The sequence below is a fragment of the Ipomoea nil genome, unplaced genomic scaffold (assembly GCF_001879475.1).
Source record: "Ipomoea nil cultivar Tokyo-kokei standard unplaced genomic scaffold, Asagao_1.1 scaffold2779, whole genome shotgun sequence".
Lineage (NCBI taxonomy): Eukaryota > Viridiplantae > Streptophyta > Magnoliopsida > Solanales > Convolvulaceae > Ipomoea > Ipomoea nil.
In genome coordinates, this window is record NW_017619207.1 from 4,509,117 (window position 1) to 4,531,823 (window position 22,707).

Consider the following 22,707-nt stretch of genomic DNA (forward strand, 5'->3'; position numbering starts at 1 on the left):
GAGGAAGTCAAGGGTTTGAAAATGAAGGATTGGATGGTAAGACTAGCAAAAATTCACATAATTGAAGAGGTGTATAAATTGTTTTGACCGAGAATGAATGTTGGTTGCGAGATGTGTGAAAGTCTATAGAGTTAGGATTGAGGGGAGGGAGGGTGAGGTGAGATAGAATAAATTTTTAACACTCAAAAAGATTTCTTACTATAGCCAAAGTTACTATTTATAGAGTCTAAGATTTTGTTTATCTCTACCATACTCAGTCACTTTAAAAACATGGTTCCAACTGATATATATATATATATAGAGAGGGACGCACTCAGGTGCGAATAAGTGCCCAGGAAGGAAATGCGAACGAATCAGCGCGTGACACGTGTCCAGATCTAATAATTTAAAAAAAAACGCGGTGGCATTTTCGTAAATAATTGAACATCGAAGTGCAAGTAAAATCTCTTATAAGTGCACCTATTTTCACTTATAATTGCATGTAATTTTGCCTTGTTAGCATTCACTTTCCGCAACCATTCATGCACCTGGGTGTGCTTATAACTATATATGCAACTATTTATAATTATAGGTGCAACTACTTATAACTATAGGTGCACCTACTTTCACCTATAAGTGCATGTAATCTTGCCTTGTTAACATTTATTGACCTGAGTTCAGCGGGTAGTAATACTCCGAAAACCACTCGCAAACATTCATACACCTAGATGCAACTACTTATACCTATGTGTGCAACTACTTAAAACTATAGGTGCAACTACTTAGAACTATAAGTGCAACTAAGTATTGATGCTCAGTGTAAATTTTTACTTGCACCTATAATACATTTTACATGCACTTGTAATACATTTTACTTGCACTTTGATGTTCAATTATTTACGAAAATGCCACCGCATTTTTTTAAAAAATCAGTGTTTCTCATCCATTAGATCTGGACACGTGGACGAACAGAATCCATTCCTATTTCGCGCCCGGGCAAGCCATTCGCACCCGAGTGCAAGTCTATATATATATATATATATATATATATATATATATATATATATATATATATCCTGTGCGGTTGAGTGTGTCCCGTGCAATTGTGCAGTTAAATATGATCCATTGATCTTGCTTAAATCAACGTCCAGGATTAACAATTTTTTTTTTAAAAAAAAAGTGGTGGTAATTTGATCATTTTTGCATCTACGTCAAATTTAAGGTGCGTGGTTATCATGTCAACACAATATGACACGAAACCCGTTTAAACCCGCTATTTCTATTAATATATTTTAAAAACTAAAATTTAAAGTTAAGTTCTATAAAAAAAATAAACTAAAAAAAAAAATACCGTTCAATTCATCAAACAAACTAAAAACATTCAATTCATAATATTCATAAAAAGATAAAATAACACCCAAAAATCATAACTAAAAGAGTCTATACAAGTTTTTAGAATAAAATTGAACACAATAAAAATTCAAATTTCAAATTATTGAACATCAATTAATTGGTGTAGGATCTTAGCCTAATGTAGTAAATTCATCCTTAGTCGTGTTCATAATATCTTTTGTAATCTCAATAATAACAATGGTTCTTAACTAAATGACAATGATTCTTAGCGGGTTATAAACGGGTTCGTGTTAATGGGTTCTTAATAGGTTTACCGGGTTGACCCGTTAAGACACGAAACATAACGGATCCTTAATGGGTCAACCCGTTAACGACCCCGGACACGTTAAGGCTAAACACTAACTCGTTATTTTCGTGTCCGGTTTTGTGTCGAGTTAACGGGTCGTGCCCATAATTGTCAGGTCTATGTATGCTTAAGGTGCGTGAGTTGTTGAAACTTAAGGTGCGCCATTTTAAAACCTTAGGTGCATGATTTGTGTTCTTAAGGTGCTTTGTTTGTGTGTTTAAGGTGCGTGGTTTGTGTTCTTAAGGTGCTTTGTTTGTATACTTAAGGTGCGTGCATGGTTTGTGTATTTAAGGTGCACCATTTTAATGCTTAAAGTGCATCAATCGCACAACCGCATGGAAAGCTATACCCGCACCTGAAAATTTCCATATATATATATACTAATTTTTTTTACGCGCTTTGCGCGAATGGAATAATGCCCAATGATTATTTTTAAATAAATATTTCAAAATATATCAATGCAATATTATATCAGAGATGTTCATGCATAGGTAAATAAATATTAAATTTATTTATTTAAATATGTAATTTAAAGTATATAAATGCAAGATAATATATGAGAGATTGATTATATTGTCACTAAAATAAATATCTGCAATTTTGTAATAACGTTAGTCTAAATACTTAGTCTAAAAACGATAGTCTAAATAAATACTACTTTTGGTTTAAATTTATCTAATTCTTCTTAATTCTTTTTTTTTTTTTATTGGTAGTGTGTCATGTGCAATTGGGTTACTGGTGGTAGCATAGATAGATTCATCCTGCAATGAGATTATTGGTGTAGGAAGCTTTAGATTTGCGTTGTTGTGTATATGATGAGATCTTAGTTGTATTATTAACTCTTTATCTTACAAGCACCTATTGATATTTGGTAGTGGTAGTTTTTCCCTACATGTTTCATGCGTTGTGAGATGTGTGTTGTAGGTTATCATGTGAAAATATTGAACAAAATATTAATATTTATTATATTTGTATAAAATACTTGGTAAATACATATATATAACGTATTTTGTATTATAACTTTGATATTTAATTACAAGAAAATGTAAAAAGAAGACAATGGACAACGTAGTGAATATAATAAATTAATAAATTTGATGGTAATGAATCTTTGAATTGTAGAAAATAAAGATAATATAACTAATGAAATTATATTTCTTTTTACATTTTTTATAATGAATATTTTTTTAAATAAAGACATTATAGACATCTAATTCTAAATTAATTAAATGTATATGTATTATTTTTTTTGTTGTAGCTACTAATTTATTTAATTTAATAAGAGTAATAAAGTGGTGTATATACTTTTCATCAACAATAATGAAATCGTTGACTTTTATTTTTAAATTTACATTCGTTGTTGATACAAATTGTTTTGAGAGTTTGTCAATGACAATTGTTACAATTCCTATCAATAGAGGATGATAATAAATAATTCAAAATATATAGTTACAATAGATATTGTTATAATGATATAGTAAAAATTAACTTATAAAGTTCTTTAGAAGTTTTCATGCATTGATAAAATTCTTATGTGTAAACTTGTTCAATTGGAGCCAGTGGGATGTCAACATTGTCAATTCTCTGGAAAATGGTCCTACCGTTTTAGAGTCCATGTGTAATTTTATTTATGATGTCAACTTTGTAGTTTGGTCGCACAGGTCTGACAATGATGTAAGAACAATTTTGTCCGATAAAAAAATAATAGTATAATATTTGTAAAGTAATGTACAATTGTACCATTATAAAAATACATACAAAAAATATTAATACCATAATGACCTAAATCATACCAATAATACAAAAGTATAATTGAAATATTAAGTTTTGTTCTAATCTAAATAATCAAAAGAAGATTAATTAAACGAAAAAAAAAAAAAACTTAACCTAAATTTGTTTTTTTTTTTTTTAAATGCATAAAAATCAAATGAAATCCTAAATATCCCTATTAGTAGGAGGAAGCCCCCGGATGGTTGGTATTGGAATTGGGATGCGAAAGGAGCTTATACGGTTAAATTATGTTATAAGCATCTTACTATGGTGGACTATAATGCAAGACCTTTGTCAAAGATTTGGAATATTCATGCCCCCCCCCCCCCCCCCCCCCCACCCTCTAAGGTGCAATCTTTTTGTTGGCAACTGATTTCAAATTATTTACCTACTAGGGATGCACTCCTTACGAAACATGTGGCATGCTCACTTGTGTGTCATATGTGTAGGGGCGAAGATGAATCTGTGTTGCACATGTTTGTTCACTGCCCTTCTGCTACGGATGCTTGGAGTAGATTGGGTGTGCCAATGTATGCAAATTATGATAATGTTGGTAATTGGTTCTTTGATTGCATTAATGTTTTGAGTGATGAGTTAATTGGCTAAATTTGATGTGGTTTGTTGGGGTATTTGGACTAGTAGGAACGAATTTGTGTGGAAGGGTGTAAACTTTGATCTGAACAATGTGATGCAACGCTCTCTTGTGTTCTTAGTCAATTGGTCGGCAGCAAATGCGCAAGTGACATCCTTAGTGCCGGACTCAACTGCGGTTAGGTGGACGAAGCCAGGTAGGGGAATGCTAAAATTAAATACTGATGCTGCATTTAATAACTCGACATGTGAGATGGGGTTCGGGTGGGTCTTAAGAGATGAGGATGGCCGTTTCCTTGCTGCAAAGAATATGTGTGTGCCAGGAAGTTGCTCTGTACGGGTGGCTGAGGCAATGAGTACTCGTGAGGCCCTTAGTTGGTTGCTGGACATTGGGATGGGAAATGTAGAGGTTGAAATGGACTCTCAAATCGTATTTAATGCTTTACGTTCTTCTTCTTATAATTCTTATTTTGGACTTATAGTGGATGATATTAAGGAATTAGCAACCACGATTGGTGGTGTTGAATTCCGTTTTGTTAAGCGATCTACGAAATGTGCCGCCCACGATTAATCGCACAGTGGGGAGTGGTTTGATACACCCCATCTTTTATTGTAAGTTGTCTTGCCAGTGACTTAATGAATTAATCTCTCCTCCACAAAAAATCAAATGCTTTTTAAGTTCTTGATTTATAATCTTTGATGCTTAACTTTGAATGTTATGTATTTAGTCGGACTAATTATTTGACCAAAATTTATGTTAAATTTTATATTATATATTTTTAATACATTTTAACATATTCGTAGTATATGTTTAACAATTATGCTAACTCTAATTGGGATGAAGTTCGAACCTAAGACCTCCTCTTAAAGAAATTAATGTAAGTTAAAAATAATAAATAGTTAACGGAATATTCCGTTATTAAAGTTTATATTAATGGAATTTAGGTTATTTAAGGGAAGAAAATAATATAATAGATGGTAAATAATGAAAATTATTAAAAAAAAATACTAAAATCAAAATAATATGAACCATTCATTTTAAGAAACAATACTACCAATATTTTTTTGTTCCGTGCCCAACATTATTGGTTCTTATTAAAATTGTAGATAGATATAGAAAATGTTCAATATACTTGTTTGAGACTTTGAGTTACAAAATACCAAAGTTACTCGGTTAATATAACATGCATTTCATTAAACTATTAAGTATATAACTCAATTGGGTTTTAGAGTTTGTTAACACAAACACACGCAAAAATCTTTAATTCATGTGGTTTTAAAGTTTACAGAACTGCCAACTACCATGTAGTGTGATGACATCTCAATTATCATCCAAGTGGATGGTCAAAGGTTCAAACTCTAATCAAACGGATACTATTTTGCAGAAAATCATAAGTATTTAAAAAAAAAAAGTTTACACAACTAATTTTTGCTCAAACTCATTACAAGACGTTTGGTTGGAAGGGGGGAATTACGTGGGAAAGGAATTGCAATTCCATGGGAGATGAATTACTGAGAATAAAGTGAGAATTTAAATTCCAGTGTTTGGTTTACGGGAATAGAATTACTGGGAATTTTAATTCCAATGTTTGGTATACATGGCAATTGAAAGGGAATAAGTAGTATAAAGTCCAAAATGCTAATTATTGTTGTGGTATTAATTTTAGGTTAAAAAAAGGAGGGATAATTTTGTCTCATCACTAGCTTTTTTTCTTCCTAAAATCCTAGGAATTAAAATACCAGGGGGGGGGGGGGGGGGGGGGAGACATGGAATTTTAATTCCATGAAAATGGGGGAATTGCAATTTCATGAAATTGTAATTCCTTCCAACCAAACTAAGGAATTTTATGATCTTTGGAATTAAGTAGGAAGGAAATTTAAAATCCTTCCAACCAAACGCTCTGTTAGAGTTTTGAATATTTGTTACTCCGTATAAAGGCATGCAAACAAATACAATCACAAAGCTAAGTATAATTGAAACTAGTATGACACACGTGCGATGCACGGACTACTTATTAGTAATATTAGTGTCGAATTTTATATGGAACAAAATATCTTTTTATTTAAATTTAAAATTTATATGTTAAAAATATAATTTTATATAAGTTGAATTATTTAATTTAAATATCGACATCTAGATGCAAAACAATTAATACGCAATTACCACATCTGTTCACAATGAAATGCAAAGTATTATAAATTTACACATTATTGAAAACTTAATGGTAAGACTATCTAGATTGTTGACTCGAGAAGTAACAACGTACAACTGACCATCTGGATTGTTGACCCATATAATTTTTTATTTTTTTTTTTGAGAATAATTATTTATAAAGAATGTTCTAACATTTATAGTAGATGTTAGATCTTCATTCTCCGCAATAAAAAAATAAAATATTATATACATATATTTAATATCAAGTATTATGCAAATTTATTTTCCAACATATATTAAAAAGTATTATGCTAATTTATTTATCAAAACATTTATACTTTTACCAACTATTTATCAAACAAATTTATATAATTAGTACATCTAATTATCTAATTATATACATAAACATATTATATTAAAAACATGATTTACTATTTTTTAAATAATATAATTGTATTTTTGTAATATAATAATATATTTTAACTATTATTATTATTATAATGTTCATAATAATAATAATACAAATTTTTTTGACTGAAATGTATAAATATGATAATAATATTATATAATGCATATAATAATAATAATAATAATAATAATAATAATAATAATAATAATAATAATAATAATAATAATAATAATAATAATAATAATAATAATAATAATAATAATAATGCACAACATGGTAATGAAATGAAATTGGGATGTATGATCAGCCCATATATATATATATGGAGACTAAGATTAGTCAATTTTAGCCCAAAAGAAAAATATAGCCCAAGTATAAAAGGCCATTGAACTCGTTTCAGACAACATTTTGCCATTCTTCACCATTTCGCCCTTCAACTTCATGCTCTGAGCTCTCGCATGTTCAAGAACAACCTCACTCTACCCATTTAGAAATCTGCTCATCATCTACTGTTCCACAGATTTAATTTCTGTATGAACAACTATTAATTTGTTTATTCCTCAAGATCAGCATTTGAAGAGCAGAGAAGAACAACTCCTCTACACACCGCCATAGCAGCTTAATGATCGGAGCAAAAAACTTCGAAATTATGGCGATACAGATAGCTTCCGTCAATAAAATGTAAGTTTTGTTTATTTTCTATGGCTAAAAAAACAATTTTAATTCGAAGATCTAAACCCTAACTTTTTGATTTACAGATCTAACTACTACGGACAAAAATCGAACGAATACAGCTCAAGATCTGAGTGTGAAACATCGCTATATGTACATGCAAACCAAGATTTCTGTCAATTAATTCGTCATCCATGGTTGATACAGAGTGGTTCTTAGATCCGGTAAGATTAGAATATTTTCTTGTTAAATTTTCATTTAAGGTTATTAGATAAAAATCCTAACTATTTAATCTATCACTCAATAATTACTTTCATTAAAAAAAATCACAGGAATATAGAAGAAGATCAGGAAAAATGGTATTTTCCCGTACATGCAAACAGTTGGCAAATAGATTGATTTATTCTAGCAGTCACGAAAAAGGACGCGTTAAAGATAAGTAGATCTGAACTATTTTATATATTTTTTAGAATAAAAAAATGCAAAGTTATTATACTATATCTATAAATGTAATTTGTATTCTTAAAAATAAAATTGAAATAAAATAAAGTTGTGTACTGTATCATAATCAGCATAATGAAGATTAAAATTTTTGTAGTTTTTTCTCATGTTAGAAAATAAAAAGACATTTAATATAAAAGATTATGAGAAACTGAATGTTAAGTACCAAAACTACACTGTTAATATGGTTTAATTGATTCGAATTTATATCAAAGCAAGAGGAAATACAATATCAAAAAAGGTAAAATGAATAGAGATGTAGCCCTTACGAAATTTATACACAGTAATAGATTAACTGACCTTTGTTTTCGGATGATACTTTTCTCTTTCTTCCAATAATAGTGGAAGCTCTTAATTTCTTCATAGTTTTGAAGAGTTCTTCTTAAAAGTTTATTATTTTTTAAAACTAAAAAAAAAATACAATACATTTTCATGTTCTCTCACCTTGTATTATAAATTTTAATTTCTTTATACATTTAAAAACAAAAGTAAGTACATTTAACCTGAGGTGATAATATTAATAGGTTTGCTGCAAGCAGATTCTTTTAAAGGAAAAAAGTGGAAGCTTTAACATGAAGGTAAGTGTTCAATAGAACTTATAATTTATTGCATTGTAAATCTCTTGTGTGTTCATGTTCATTACCTCTTTACTTATTTAATATTTTTTGATGTGTTATATTGAATATTTAAAGATGACATGTAATTGAAAGTGTTCTGCATCTGTTATAGAGTGATAGAGTGTGTTCTGTTTACTCCTAAACTTTCATGTTTTTTTTTTGTGGCATTGTTTACTTAAGTTTTTATATTATGATATACTATTCAGCTACTCATCTATTTGAGTAAATACTAACATTTCAAAATAGAAGCAATTTTTTTTTTTTTTTTTTTTTTTGTGTGGTTTTATCAATCTGGTTCATCTATTTGAACAAATACTAACATTCCAAAATAGAGGCAATTGATGGATTTTTTTTTTCTGTTTATTTTTTTCTGGATTTTATCAATCTGGTCTTTAAAATGTTACATGTTTTTTAACTTTTTTTTGAGGTGGCAAAACTGTGTACTTGTAAACTTTTATATATAGATTCAATATGTATGTGAATGTTTTGTTCTGTGTAAGTTAACTGGAAATTTTACCTGGGCATCATAAGTTGATAATTCATGTATTCCTATATTTGACCAAATACTAACACTTAAAAATAGTGGCAAGTGATGATACAGGAATCTGATGCCATTTTTTTTTTTTTTTAATGTAGAAACCTATGACATTCCTTTCTAACTTTCTTCACATTAGAATAGTAATTACATTACATAGAATTTAAGTTCCCTTTTTTCCAGCTCTTATCAATCTGGTTTGTACTGTGCCAAACTGTCTACTTGTAAACTTTTATGTATACCTCCAATATGTATGAGAATGTTTTGCTCTGTCTAGATTAATAGAGTAATTGCAAATATGACTTTATAATCGTAAGTAGCATAGAAGGCTTAGTAGCATAGAAGGCTTAGTACACATTAGAAGGCTTAGTACACTACTAAGAAACATTAACTGCTACTGCTAAAGCTAAGTACATTAGGCTATGCTGCTAATGCAGCTTTCACAAAACTAAGAGCAAATCAGGAAAGTAGAATGGATCTACTTGGTAGCAGTAAATTGCAGCCTATGCACATTTTTAGCCCTAACCAACAAAAACCAAAAACCAAAACCAGCAAAAACTTTTCCAGTAGAACTGACTACTTTCCTTTCTTCACCACCACTTCCTTAGCCTTCTTCGATGTCCCAACATTCTCAAAGTCTTTAAACAAAGACCTCTTGAGAGGAACATCATTAGCATCAACACCTAAACCATCTTCAATCTCATCCAAGCCAGCAAATTTGTCCATAGATAAACCTTGAGACCCATCCTCCACCACAACACAGTCTTCATCATCACTACCATAGAATTCCTAAACGAAATATGATTAGGGACAATAAATAAAACTATTTTTTAAAAATTAACCAAAACATAATTTACAGAAATACCTCTGAACCTGCATCACCATCTGCATCCCCATCCTGAAAACCATTTTCATGAACAGAACCATTTTCTGGTTCTAAACTGGCAACTGAAAGACCTGAGCAGTGCTGTGTAAGCACTGCTTCATCCCTGCAAATCCTTAGGACTGTGAAAGCAGAATAGTAACTCTCTATCTGTTCCTTCTTCATAGCAACACGAAACAACATAGACATATCCCGCAAACAACCTAGCTCAGGTGGAATACACTTATTCCCCTACAAAGATTTAAAGGAAAAACACATGAACATTTAAACTACTATCCTCAATACCCATCTATGTTGTCTAAGTGTTGATACCTACCTCTGGATACTTAGCTTTTAAATCACCAGCTGAAACACCTACCAACTCTGCACACTCACGATCCCATAGAAGCATAGGAGCATCCCAGTTTGATCAGCTACACGTATAATCACCCTATATCTCACAACTCCCTCATGCCAGGAACTTTTACAGCCACCACAGTACATCATACCACCATCAGCAGCAACCTTTCTCCTGCAAGAATTACTCTTGCAAGAGATGTAATGCCAGTCACTTAAACTCTCTACATCCACAATTCGTCCTACCACCCAATACTCCCCTAGCTGCAAGTAATAATTAGGTAAATAAGTAACTTAGCTAAAAAAAGGTAAAGGTGAACTAATGTAAATGGTCTTGAACCTTAGTAAATAAGTAACTTAGCTAGTGACATTGCAGAATACATTACTTGTTTTTTGGAGTATATATCTTGAATAGAAGTAATTAGCACATCATTAGCACGCATAGCACGCCCAAGATAAGTATCAGATAGCCTTGATTCAGAATCTATACACCGTAAAGGTGTATGGTCACTGTTATAGCTACTAACAGAAATCAGGAAAATGTATGTTAGTACAGAAAATTTATATTTCTTTAGAATAACAGTAAAAAGAGGTTAAAGAATCTGACCTGCTCCTTAACTCACGAAACTCTTTGCAAGAGTGTGAGAAAAAAAAGCTGAGTAGCATCAAAGGAGCTGCAGATACGTACTTCACCATCTGCAAAAATGATTTTAGTCAATACAAACCTTGATAAAACTGAGTAGAAACATAGATGTAAATTAACAAAATAAATACATAGCACTCACTGTCCATGAATTTAGGTCGGCACAACTGAATCAAAACAATGACTGGATCATTAGCAGCTGAGTGGAAGTAAGGAGTTACTTGATCCACATGCTCGTCCCACAGTGTACACTTAATTTGCTTCTTACTACAAAAGATTTTAAAAACAGCAGAAAATGGTTAAGATAAAATTATAAAATCAACATTAGTCAAACTTAGGGATTAAAAATAGAGTAAAGAATCATACCAAGAGTCTTCAAGTACAAAGTCAATAAGCCTACTCTTTTTCCCCGCTATTGTCTTCTCCAGTGGTGAATATATCTCCACAATACGACCAATCACATCTGTATTTCAAAACAGCACCATATTAGTATATTAGTTAAATAAAGATTAACATCTCTTTTCTTGTTGTAAACTGACTGCATTTAGAAACAAATAGTTGTAACACTAACCTATCAACACTTTCTCATCAATTCCTTGCTTTGAAAGTATGGCTTCAAAACTTTTGAAGCGAAACATTGTTTTTGGGAAATTAACACGCTTGTACTCCTTCACTAGAGTATCATGTTTGAATTTGATCAGGTATCGGTGACTGCTTGTTTTATATTTGAAGAAATTAGTGATGCATAGAAAGCTTCTAATGGCATACACTTTACCCTCCTTGAATATGTTCTTATACTTTGGAACAATATCCTTAGGTATGTGGACATGGATGAAGACACCCTATATTTAAAACACATCCAAAAATATCAAGGTGAGATATCAGTCAGGTAAAATGGATAAGAAATAACACTACAGAGCATGCTAAGCTATAATTTACAAACCTCTTGGTCATGAAATAGGCATTCCTAACTTCTTATTATTTGTTCATCTTTGATTTCAGTCACAAGATAAGATCGCACACAACGCAATCTTATAGCCTTGGTGCTCTGCTGAGGATGAAGCTGCATCCCAACAATAAACTGCCCATACATTACCACACTGCACTCCAGAAAACTCACCTCAGTACCTTAATCTTCAAATTATGATATTCCTACTTGTAATCTATTTTGCAGAGCTTTGTGTTTGCATATCCAAGCTTAGAATGTGAATGTATTTATAAGAGTAGAAGTAAGCTGAGAAGTGTATAAAATATTTCAATAATTGTACTTTAAGCACTCCCATACCTATTTAGGTTTTTCTACACGCTACCTAAACCAATTAGACTACTAACTCTGTAGTAGGTAGTAGATAATATCCAATAGCCTAAAATCTAGGACTAAAATCACACGTCTCTCATTACAATCAGATCAGGCGGGAGAAGCAAAATTTGAATTATCAATTTGAAAGAAAAAAAAAAAGGAAATGATTTAAACATTCATTGGTCCTTTGGTCCTTTGGGCGGGATTTCCCCCCCAAAAGATTTAGCTTTATTATAGTTACGATGTGCAAATGCTGAAAGTGTAAGCATATAATTTTGAATATTTGTTACTCCGTATAATTGAAATGTGTAAATGCTGAAAGTGTAAGCATATAAATATGTAATGATTTTTATTGTAGTTTGAGGGGTGATATAATCCTCTTAATTCACTCTTCTTCTATTACCAAGGAGGAACTTCACTATTTATTATTTTTGTTACAAACATTAATACAATAGTTATGTAGATGAGAATATATAATTGTGTTGTATTCAATGATAATGTCTGAAAGTACATGGAGCGAATATATAGAGATGCTAGATCGAATCCTAGTCTAACACGAATAATATAGTCCTAGTCTAATACGGATAATAGAAGTCCTAATAGTCTTAATACTCCCACTCAAGCACAAGGTTGGTCAGCCAAAACATTGAGCTTGCAACGGAGTAAATTAAAACGTACAGACGAAAGAGACTTAGTAAAAATATCCGCTATCTGATCTTTGGTAGAAATAAAATTGACTTGTAATTCCTTCTTCGCGACTTTATCACGAACAAAGTGGTAGTCGATCTCAATGTGCTTGGTGCGAGCATGAAACATCGGATTAGCACACAGATAAGTAGCTCCCAGATTGTTACACCAGAGTTTGGGCACAGAAGGTGGCGCAAACCCAATTTCCTTCATCAGAGAGACGAGCCAAGTAACCTCTGCAGAGACATCAGCCAGTCCTTTGTATTCAGCCTCAGTTGATGAACGAGCCACAGTACGTTATTTTCGACAAACCCATGAAACAAGATTGGTCCCCAAAAATACAGCAAAACCACTAGTAGATTTGTGATCATCAGGATTGCCAGCCCAATCCGAATCAGAATATGCATGAATATCTAGAGAAGGAGAAGACGTAATCTTAAGACCAAGATGTAGTGTCCCATTTACATATCGTAACATCCTCTTGAGAGCCGCCCAATCCGCAGTAGGGGGAGAGTGCATGTGTTGACACAAACGACTGACTGCATAGGAAAGATCAGACCGAGTTACCGTAAGATATTGCAGAGCACGTGCAAAGCTGCGATACTGAGTGGGATCAGCGTATGGTACCACAACATCAGTCTCGGCCTTCGTGGTTGAAACCGGAGTAGCCACGGGCTTGCAATCAACCATACCTGCTCGTTTTAGAATATCCTTCATGTACCGTTGTTGACACAGAAGCATGCCATCAGACAACGGAATGGTCTCAATACCAGAAAGAACGAGGGCACACCCATATCACGAACTTTAAACTCAAGAGCCAACTCGTCAATAAGAGCAGTCACATGAGCCGGATCAGATCCCATAACCAAAATATCATCCACATAAACTAGAAAATATAAACGAGTATTGCCATGTGAATATATAAATAGAGAGACATCCGTCTTGGAAGGTGAGAAACCAGCATAAACCAGAAAATCATGCAAACGAGTGAACCAAGCACGGGGAGCTTGCTTAAGCCCATATAAAGAACGTTGAAGGAGACAAACGTGCCTGGACATCGTTTTGTCTTCATAACCAGGGGGCTAGCGTATATAAACCGTCTCAGCGAGATTGCCATTTCGAAAAGCATTGTGTATGTCCAACTGTCGAATAGTCCATCCACGAGAAATAGCTAAGGATAAAAGAAGACGTACCGTAGTCGGTTTAACAACGGGACTAAAGGTCTCAAAGAAATCCTCGCCGGCAATTTGATTGAATCCCTTGGCAGCTAACCGAGCCTTGTAACGCTCAATCGAACCATCAACCTTTCTCTTGGTTCTAAACACCCACTTACATCCAACTACATTCATACCTGATTTAAAGGGAACAAGCCTCCATGTATTGTTGTGCACCAAGGCATTAAATTCCAAATCCATTGCATCCCGCCATTCAGGAAATTTAACCGCTTGAGTAAAACAGGTAGGTTCAGGAGTAACAGCAGCAGCAGATAAAACAACATGATCATGTGGTCCCGAACTTCTCGTATTCATTCCATGAGAGCGAACGGGTGAGGGCGCGTGACGAGACCGACCACGAGGCCGGCCTCTTAGCCGAGGAGCCGGCTGGTCCGTGACTGTCCGCTCGGACTCGGTCACGGGCTCGGCAGTAGCAGGCTGCTGGCGGTGGTGGTCAGAAGCGGCTATGGGCGCGGCAGGAGGGTCACGAGTCGTGACAATAGTCGGATCACCACCAGAAACAATTGGTGCAACACCCCACGGCTCCGGGCGTGGTTTTGGAACCTGCGAATCCACAGAAGCAACAAAAGGAAAGACAGCCTCATCGAATCGCACATGGCGACAGATAAAAACCTTGTCAGTGTTAGTGTCTAAACAACGATAGCCACGAAAAGATGGAGGATATCCTAGAAAGACACAAGGGGATGACCGAAACTGTAGTTTGTTGCGATTATAGGGACGCAAATTTGGAAAGCATAAACACCCAAAAACACGCAGATATGAATAAGATGGAGGAGACCGATGCAAAAGATAATGAGGAGATTTATCAGATAAGACAGGTGTGGGCATTTTATTGATTAGATAAACCGCAGTTTCAAAAGCATAATCCCAAAAATGAGACGGAACAGAGGATTGAGCCATTAATGCTAGTCCCGTTTCAACAACATGCCTATGCTTACGTTCTACCCTGCCATTTTGTTCATGAGTATACGCACATGATTGCCTGTGATGAATACCTAAGGACGCAAGAGTCGAACCAAGCTTTTTATATTCTCCCCCTAAATCAGATTGAAAAGAAATAATCTTGGGAGAAAAGGAACGTTCAACTAGTGACCGAAACTTATCAAATATAGCATACAAATCAGATTTAGCACGCATGGGATAATACCACATATAACGAGTGTAATCATCCACAAAAAACACAAAATATTTAAAGCAAGACGCAGAAAGTAATGGTGCAGGGCCCCAAATATCTGAATAAATTAATTCCAAAGGATGCGTACTAGTAGTTTCGACACGAGACAAAGGAAAACGAGAAGATTTTCCTAATTGACAAGAGGACAGACATTGGAAAGATCACTAGAATTAAATGTACCAACAGACGAAGACGCTAAAATTTTACGTAAGACTCGAGAATGAGGATGCCCCAACCGCATGTGCCAAACGTAAGAGGGCCGTGCAGCAACAAATGCAGCAAGGGAAGCAGAAGACGCAGGCCATGTGTAGAGACCCCCAGACGCATGTCCCTTAAAAAGAACCTTCTTGGTTAAAATGCCTTTCACATAGAAACAAAGAGGGTGGAACTCAAAAAAAACATTATTGTCCTTTGCAAAACGCTGGACAGATAATAGAGAAGAAGAAAGACCAGGGACATGCAAAACATCATGTAACTTAAAAGACATAGAATCAGTGGCTAACGAAGCAGAACCAACATTAACAATAGGCAAACCTGTACCATTGCCGACTCGCAGAGTCTCCGGGCCATCATAACTTGTCGCAGAAGTCATCAAAGAAGAATCAGGCGTTGCATGATTTGTAGCACCAGTGTCAGGGAACCACTGATGAGGACCGTTGGTATCACCATTATCACCAGAGACGGCCACATTAGCCTGAAAACCCGGAGCCCCTGAATAACGTCGAAAACAGTTGGCTCCCGTGTGACCAAAACGGTTACAAATTTGACACGGATCATCATAGCGCCAAAAACAATTGGCTCCCGTGTGACCAAAACGGTCACAAATTTGAAACGGATCATCATAACGCCAAACACAATTGGCTCCCATGTGGCTGAAACCGTTACAAATTTGACACGAATCATCAACGTCATGTCGTTGACCGGACCGCTTCTGATACGATGTATCTTGGTTTGATGCCATCGGCTACTACTACGAAGTCAGGAACATGGATGTTGGAAAAGAAAACCATGGCTAACTGATACTAGATGAGAATATAATTGTGTTGTATTCAATGATAATGTTTGAGAGTACAGGGAGCGAATATATAGAGATGCTAGATAGAATCCTAGTCTAACACGAATAATATAGTCCTAGTCTAATATGGATAATAGAGTCCTAATAGTCATAATAATGTACTCCAACCTAATCACAAAGTCAACTACAAGATTGTTCCTTGCCATCTTTATAGGATTTGATCACAAAATCATTTTACTACTCTCTACCTGCTAACCCCTACACGAGATTTGATCTCAAAACCCTCCCATTGGTCTTGGCTAGTTTCTCCTAGTTGTGATTTCTTCTTCAATAAATTAAAAGGATTTTAACTTTAAGCTCAGTGTCTCTAGAGAGATGATCACAGTTCGGTTTAAATCGTGCACTATTAAAATCGGATCAAAATCAAAACCGTACAAACGGTTCCGGTTCCGATTCCATATATTTGAAACTGGAACCGTCGGATTCGGTTTCAAATCGGAAATAAATAAATAAATAATAAGTTTTAATTATTATTTATTATTTGATTAAAGTTTAATTATTATTTGATTAAATTTTAATTATTATTTGATTAAAGTTTAAACTTTAAATAACATTTTAAAGTTCAACAATAACAAATTTTCAGTGGAGACGTTATTGGTTCTTTGTGTTTCAGTAGGTTGAGAAAGTATATGATGAACAGATACTACATTGTAATAGAGCCAGTAGCATTAAAAAAATAACTTTAAATAGCATTTTAAAGTTCAACAATAACAATTTTTTTAAATGTAATTTAACTTTGAAGTTTAAATATTTCATATAACTATTTTAAAAACATTTTAGAATGAATTTTTTTTTTCAAAAAATAAATTAATTGTTGAATTTGAACAATTTTAAAAATACCAAATAAAATTTACAAACAAAAAAATAATAAAAATTTGGTTTCGTTTTGGCCGATTTCAGAACTGGGACCTTTTTTTTTTTTTTTTTTTTTTTTTTTTTTTTTTTTTTTTTTTTTTGTGTGTAAACCACAACGTGGTCGGGCCAAATGTCGCTGTCGCTGAGTTTCGAATCAAACGGGCTTCCAGAACTGGGAACCGCCGGTTTCGAACCAAAACCGTGGGCATCAGGTCGGCAAATTATGCTATGCGCACGGCGCTAAAACGGCGTCGTTTTCACGGAAAACGATGCTGTTTTAACTAAAAAAAAAAAAATTATTCAAAACGCCGTTAACGGCGTTAACGGCATATTTGTTATGAAATTATGAATATACAGTTATGACATTATGAATGTACAGTTATAGAATTATGAATGTATAGTTATGGAATTATGAACTTACAATTATGAACATAGAGCTTCGAAAATTATGAATGTTCGGTATGGAATTATGAATATACAGTATGGAATTATGAATGTACAGTTATGGAATTATGAGTGTACAGTTATGGAATTATGAATGTACAGTTATGGAATTATGAATGTACAGTTATGAAATTATGAATATAGAACTCTGACATTATGAACTTACAATTATGAACATAGAGCTTCAAAAATTATGAATTTACAGTTATTGAATTATGAATGTACAGTTACGGAATTATGAATGTACAGTTATAGAATTATGAATGTACAGTTATGGAATTATGAATGTATAGTTATGAAATTATGAACACAAAGTTGTGAATATATGCTCCTATAACGAAGCGGTCTGAAATTAAATTAAAAAAAAAAAAAAAAAAAAAAAGGGAAGATAACGGTGCTGTTATCCGTGCCCATGAAGCACGTTGGGCACGAGCCCACAGCATAACTATCCCATCAGGTCCACCTGGTTCGCTTCAAGAGGCACAGAAGCTGGCCCAAAGGGAATCGAATCCGGATTATTCCAAAACTTTCCCCACAAAGAGAGTTCATTTGCCACTTGAGCTACCCTATTGGGTTATGATTATGATTATTATTGTTGTTGTGGTTAAGTGTTTCTTTTCTTTTGCAGCATATAAAGATGGAACCATGCCAGTTCAATCGTGTCTTAAATTACATTCAAGTATTTAAAGGCAGGTCTGATTTTAATATAATTATTCAAAGAGGCATCTAATTCCTATTTTACAATTGATTAGCATCATATATAAATTGATCTCTAAATTACAAAAATTCCTAAAACTGAGTTTCTTACTTATATATAGTTCTTTTTATGTATCAATAAAATTTGGCCACATTTGTTATGAAAAAAAAAAAAAAGAAAAAAAAAAAAAAAAAAAAGAGAAAATGACGTTTTTTCTCCCCTGAATTATATGGTTATAACACATTTTCCTCCTGAGTTATTCATGTAAGTACATTAGCCTCCTCAATTATTTTAAAAGTGGCGATTTCTCCCCCTGATATATTAAATTAACATTTCTATCAAGTAAATATTTTATTTATTTTTCTTCTCCAGCAAATTATTGTTTATACGTAGGGATGATCACGATTCGATTTGAACTGGACACTATAGCAATCGAATTGAAAGTTTCCTTTAAAATTATGAATCCAAAAAATTAGATCCTGAACCGTGAACCGACAGTTTTGAATCCGGTTTGCAATTTTGAACCACCTTTATTTTTTATTTTTAAATTAGTCTAAATTCAACAATAAATGTATTTTATTTTTTTCAGTTCGGAACATGAACTGGCCGTTCTAATTCGTGATTTTACTAAACTCTAAATATTAAGTTTCGATTCTAAATTGTAATTAGAATATTTTAGTTTAGTTGCTATAGTGTCTGTTGTCATAATTTGTTAGAGAAGAAAAATAAATAAAATATTTATTTTAAAGGTAAAAAGTCCATTTAACATTTCACGGGAAAAAATAGCCACTTGAATAATTCAGGGAGAAAAGTGCTATCTTCCCAAAAAAAAAAAAAAAATTAATGTGATGACTGACGAGAATAAATAAGTAGATCTTTATTATCATTCTGTTCCCCACCACCAAGGCTTCTACATTTTTAACACATTGGCGTCCTAAGATGGTAATCTAAAACTCCAATTGCTAAGCTATAGGTTAACTGACATTTTTGTATCCCAACTCCCAAGTACAATACAAACCCCTATTTTCAAATGCCCACCATCAGCCAACTGATACTCAATGCCTCTTCTTTCCACTCAGTTTTGATGGAGTAGCAATAGCATTAGCAAACAGTACCACAATAGTCACCACACAAACATGGGATCCATATTTTCCCACTAAACTCTGCACAAAGGTAGTAGAATAACATATATATTTGCACCATATCCATATGTAGCACCACAATAAGAAAAGTTTTAAAAATATAAAAATAAATTTTCAAGTTTCCAGTAGGTTAGACCTTATTTCACCATCAAATTCAAGTATTGGAAAGGAAAAACACAGTAAACATTTAACAACTAAGTAAATCAAAGGGTCAATTTTCAAAGTGGTAAACATATATAGAAAGCAAAATGGTAAACATCATTTCAATCTTTCATCCCAACTAGTATGGTAGAGGAAAGGGAGACTCCTAGTACATAATAGGTAAGCAATATGATCGAATGCACATATTTTGCTTGTTTGATGGTTTAATTGCACAGAAACGATTAATTTAGTGACCTATTTGACACTTTTTCCTTTACTCAAACTAGTGACTTTGAGTGAGAGAGGTTGCCAGGCACCAGCCCATGGAAATAAAATCAATATCAATATCAAATTTAAATTATAAAGAATGAAATGAATTTTACCTTAGCCTAAAGGCATCCCCAGCCAGTGCAATAAGAAATGAACAGCCCAAGAAAAAACATGAAGCAAAAATCTTAAAGTCAGAACAGAAAGATCATCTTGAAGAAATTAAAATGCATGTTAATAAGATCTTTCATTTCAATATAAGAGGAAAAGGAATTACCAATACCAATTTGCTTTCAACCACTTTTGCAGATAGGATTGCCAATGGTATAATTGGAGTTGAGTATGCTATCTACAAACAAAAACAATTATGTTAGAAAACAAGGGACTTCGAACTATCGTCTCTTACGAAACAAAGATTGCTATCAAGAGTTACATCAATAATTTTTATGGTCCATGTGATTCATGGAATAAACACAAAAGGAATAGGAATAAAATCCCATAAAGGAAAAAGATGGAATAGAATACAAATATAATTCAATTGTTTGGTTAAAATGATTACATACATAAATAATACTATTTCATAGTTTTGTTGGCTTAAGGAATGGCAAAGGAATAGATCTATGATAAAAATGCAATAACACACAAGACACACATATAATAATAATAATAATAATAATAATAATAATAATAATAATAATAATAATAATAATAATAATAATAATAATAATAATAACAATAATAATATACATTACGATTATCATCATTACATAATATAATGATGGATGAGAATGGTAAAAGAGGAAGGTAGTTTTGTCTCTGAGAAATTTTTGGTCAACTCCATGGCCAACGGAAATAGCTAATACCAAGGAAGAGTCTAGAATGATTATTCCCTTCGCAAAAGGGAACAAGTCCATTTCATGGAATTCAATTCAATATAACTGAAAACAAACCAAACCATGAAATAGATCATTTCTGTAGAATCCCATTCTATTCCTAATCAATTCTATGAACCAAAAATGTTGTTAAGGTGATCAAACCTGTAGTTTGGGCTTGCTGGCAACATGATATGTGATAAGAGCAGGTGCACCATAGTAAGTAGTTTTCACTCTGGATTCCAACTCAAAAGAGTGGGAAACAACAGAACCGCTGGCATTTTTACATAACAAGAACATATAATTATTCAGAGATAAAAATAAAATATATGGACCTCAAAATGAATCAGTAAACCTAGAAAACAAAGAAGCAATAAGGTCAACATACACGTCAAGCTTTTCCCATGACTTAGATGTGTTGCCAGTCACGAAATAAAATATTTCCTGATCCCAACTACTGTCTGCAAGAGTTACATCATAAGCAGTCCTGCACAGTTGAAATAAGTGGAATCAATAACAGTTCAGAAAAATATAGTCTGATGAACATTATTTCCCAAGACATAATGACATATATCTAGTTAATGGCTTACATCATAAGCAGAACAGTTTTATATAAGAACATGGTGTTTTTCTTCACATTGAACAAATAACTTCTCTAAACAATTTCTAATCCCTTGGAGTAGGACATGTTACATAAATACATACATACATTGCAGCACCATAACTCAGGTGATTTGATACATTTAACTCCCTAGTAAAATCCTAACATGAGATGATCATGGTTTAAACAGATTCTTCTCCTTCTTCCTTTATCATTTCAGTTGCACATGCCAAATTGACACGGAATTTACATAAAATGATCCAGAAATAAAATCAAAGCACAATTATTTAACATACAGCTTGGTTATTCATTTGAATTCTCGAGGATAAACACTACAATGCTACAAGCTAGTTAGTAAAGGAATTTTCTAAGGTGACTGGTGACATACATCATCTTTCCATACTCCAAAGTCCAAAAATGGAAACATTAGTTGGAGATGTTGTAGCTCTCTCCCTATCTTTCTGGAAAATTGACTATACCCAAGCATAGTTATTTCCTTTTCAGAGAGGACGGTAAGGTGAATTATAGCACCACAGAAACTCATTACTCCAGTATAATTAATTATAACATTTTAACATGATCAAGACATCAAATTAATTATAGAGTTTTGCTTCAACATGCCAATCAATTCTTCACTCCATTTCTGGAAAAAAAAAAAAAAGAAGTTTTATTATGCCAGACAAAAGGGATCTGTAACTTTTAGTCTTCTACCAAAGCACAATGCAATTTATATCTTTCCATGCAACCGCATTTCAGCAAATTTAGACACAATTAGTCTAAGAATCATTTGTTCTAAACTAAATATAAACAGGCAGATACTTTCAGAAAACAAAATCTAGCACATATATACACACATTGAATTGAACATGAAAAATGTGCATATAAAAGGAGAGTTAAGGTATGATAAATGCAGGTCCTCACTTAGATCCGCGGTTATAGATGTCGATGGAAACGGATACTCGCTCAGTGCTGGAACTGAGCTTCGTGAGAGAAACTTTCTTGTGCGCCAATATGAATGGACCATCAGAGGCCGTCACGGAGGCAACTGAGAAAATGAAGAGCGCCGCCACCGCGACCGTTACGATCATAGCCGGCGCGTTTGTGATCGCCATTGAGAATGCTATTCTACGACTCTACGAGTGAGAAAGATAGGCAAATGGTAGGACAATAGGAAGGAGATTTGACTAGGTTTTAAATATTCCTAAAATATCGTCATCATTGGGCCGGGCCACCAATTTTTTTTTTTTTTTTTTTTTTTTAAGAATAAAGGTCAAATAGGTCACATGATAATATAATTAGGCCACTGAATCTAAAAAAACAAACAATTAGGTTCCTAAACTAACAAATTTCAAACAATTCTTCCAATTTCAAGATTTCCAACATGTCAACAGGTCATCCTCTCAAATTAATTATTTTTTTAAAAAAAT

The 22,707-nt window shown here is 33.2% G+C and overlaps 2 protein-coding genes and 1 long non-coding RNA gene across 6 annotated transcripts; 1 reads left to right on the plus strand and 2 right to left on the minus strand.

Annotated features, from left to right (window-relative positions):
- Positions 1-171: 171 nt before the first annotated feature.
- On the minus strand, positions 172-22,450 carry LOC109157237 (translocon-associated protein subunit beta-like). 3 transcript variants are annotated; one of them, XM_019305138.1, is made up of 8 exons: positions 22,202-22,450; positions 21,068-21,166; positions 20,845-20,953; positions 20,085-20,156; positions 19,924-19,929; positions 19,285-19,420; positions 1,348-1,355; positions 172-181 (listed from the first exon to the last, which is right to left on the minus strand). In XM_019305138.1, exons 1-6 carry the CDS (start codon positions 22,390-22,392, stop codon positions 19,313-19,315), a joined length of 585 nt encoding a protein of 194 aa, XP_019160683.1. In that variant the 5' UTR covers positions 22,393-22,450; the 3' UTR covers positions 172-181; positions 1,348-1,355; positions 19,285-19,312. The 3 variants fall into 3 exon arrangements, with proteins under 3 accessions (XP_019160683.1, XP_019160684.1, XP_019160682.1); XM_019305139.1 differs by lacking the exons at positions 172-181; positions 1,348-1,355 and having other exon boundaries at positions 19,107-19,420; positions 20,091-20,156; XM_019305137.1 differs by lacking the exons at positions 172-181; positions 1,348-1,355 and having other exon boundaries at positions 19,107-19,420.
- LOC109157240 lies at positions 7,026-12,117 on the plus strand. 2 transcript variants are annotated; one of them, XR_002050195.1, is made up of 5 exons: positions 7,026-7,284; positions 7,362-7,499; positions 7,608-8,354; positions 11,608-11,679; positions 11,793-12,117. It is a non-coding gene; the product is annotated as an uncharacterized LOC109157240 (long non-coding RNA). The 2 variants fall into 2 exon arrangements; XR_002050194.1 differs by having other exon boundaries at positions 11,608-11,663.
- LOC109157239 lies at positions 9,183-11,596 on the minus strand. Its single transcript, XM_019305140.1, has 3 exons — positions 11,362-11,596; positions 9,794-11,253; positions 9,183-9,717 (listed from the first exon to the last, which is right to left on the minus strand). Exons 2-3 carry the CDS (start codon positions 9,998-10,000, stop codon positions 9,505-9,507), a joined length of 420 nt encoding a protein of 139 aa, XP_019160685.1. The 5' UTR covers positions 10,001-11,253; positions 11,362-11,596; the 3' UTR covers positions 9,183-9,504.
- Positions 22,451-22,707: the final 257 nt, after the last annotated feature.

Excerpts from the sequence above, each read along its gene's own strand:
- LOC109157239 (XM_019305140.1), bottom strand. The coding sequence starts at position 10,000 with ATGTCTATGTTGTTTCGTGTTGCTATGAAGAAGGAACAGATAGAGAGT. Across the intron at positions 9,718-9,793 it reads ATGGTGATGCAGGTTCAGAG|GAATTCTATGGTAGTGATGA; the intron begins GTATTTCTGTAA and ends TATTTCGTTTAG.
- LOC109157237 (XM_019305138.1), bottom strand. The coding sequence starts at position 22,392 with ATGGCGATCACAAACGCGCCGGCTATGATCGTAACGGTCGCGGTGGCG. Across the intron at positions 21,167-22,201 it reads ATCTATAACCGCGGATCTAA|GACTGCTTATGATGTAACTC; the intron begins GTGAGGACCTGC and ends TCAACTGTGCAG. Across the intron at positions 20,954-21,067 it reads TCATGGGAAAAGCTTGACGT|CGGTTCTGTTGTTTCCCACT; the intron begins GTATGTTGACCT and ends TAAAAATGCCAG.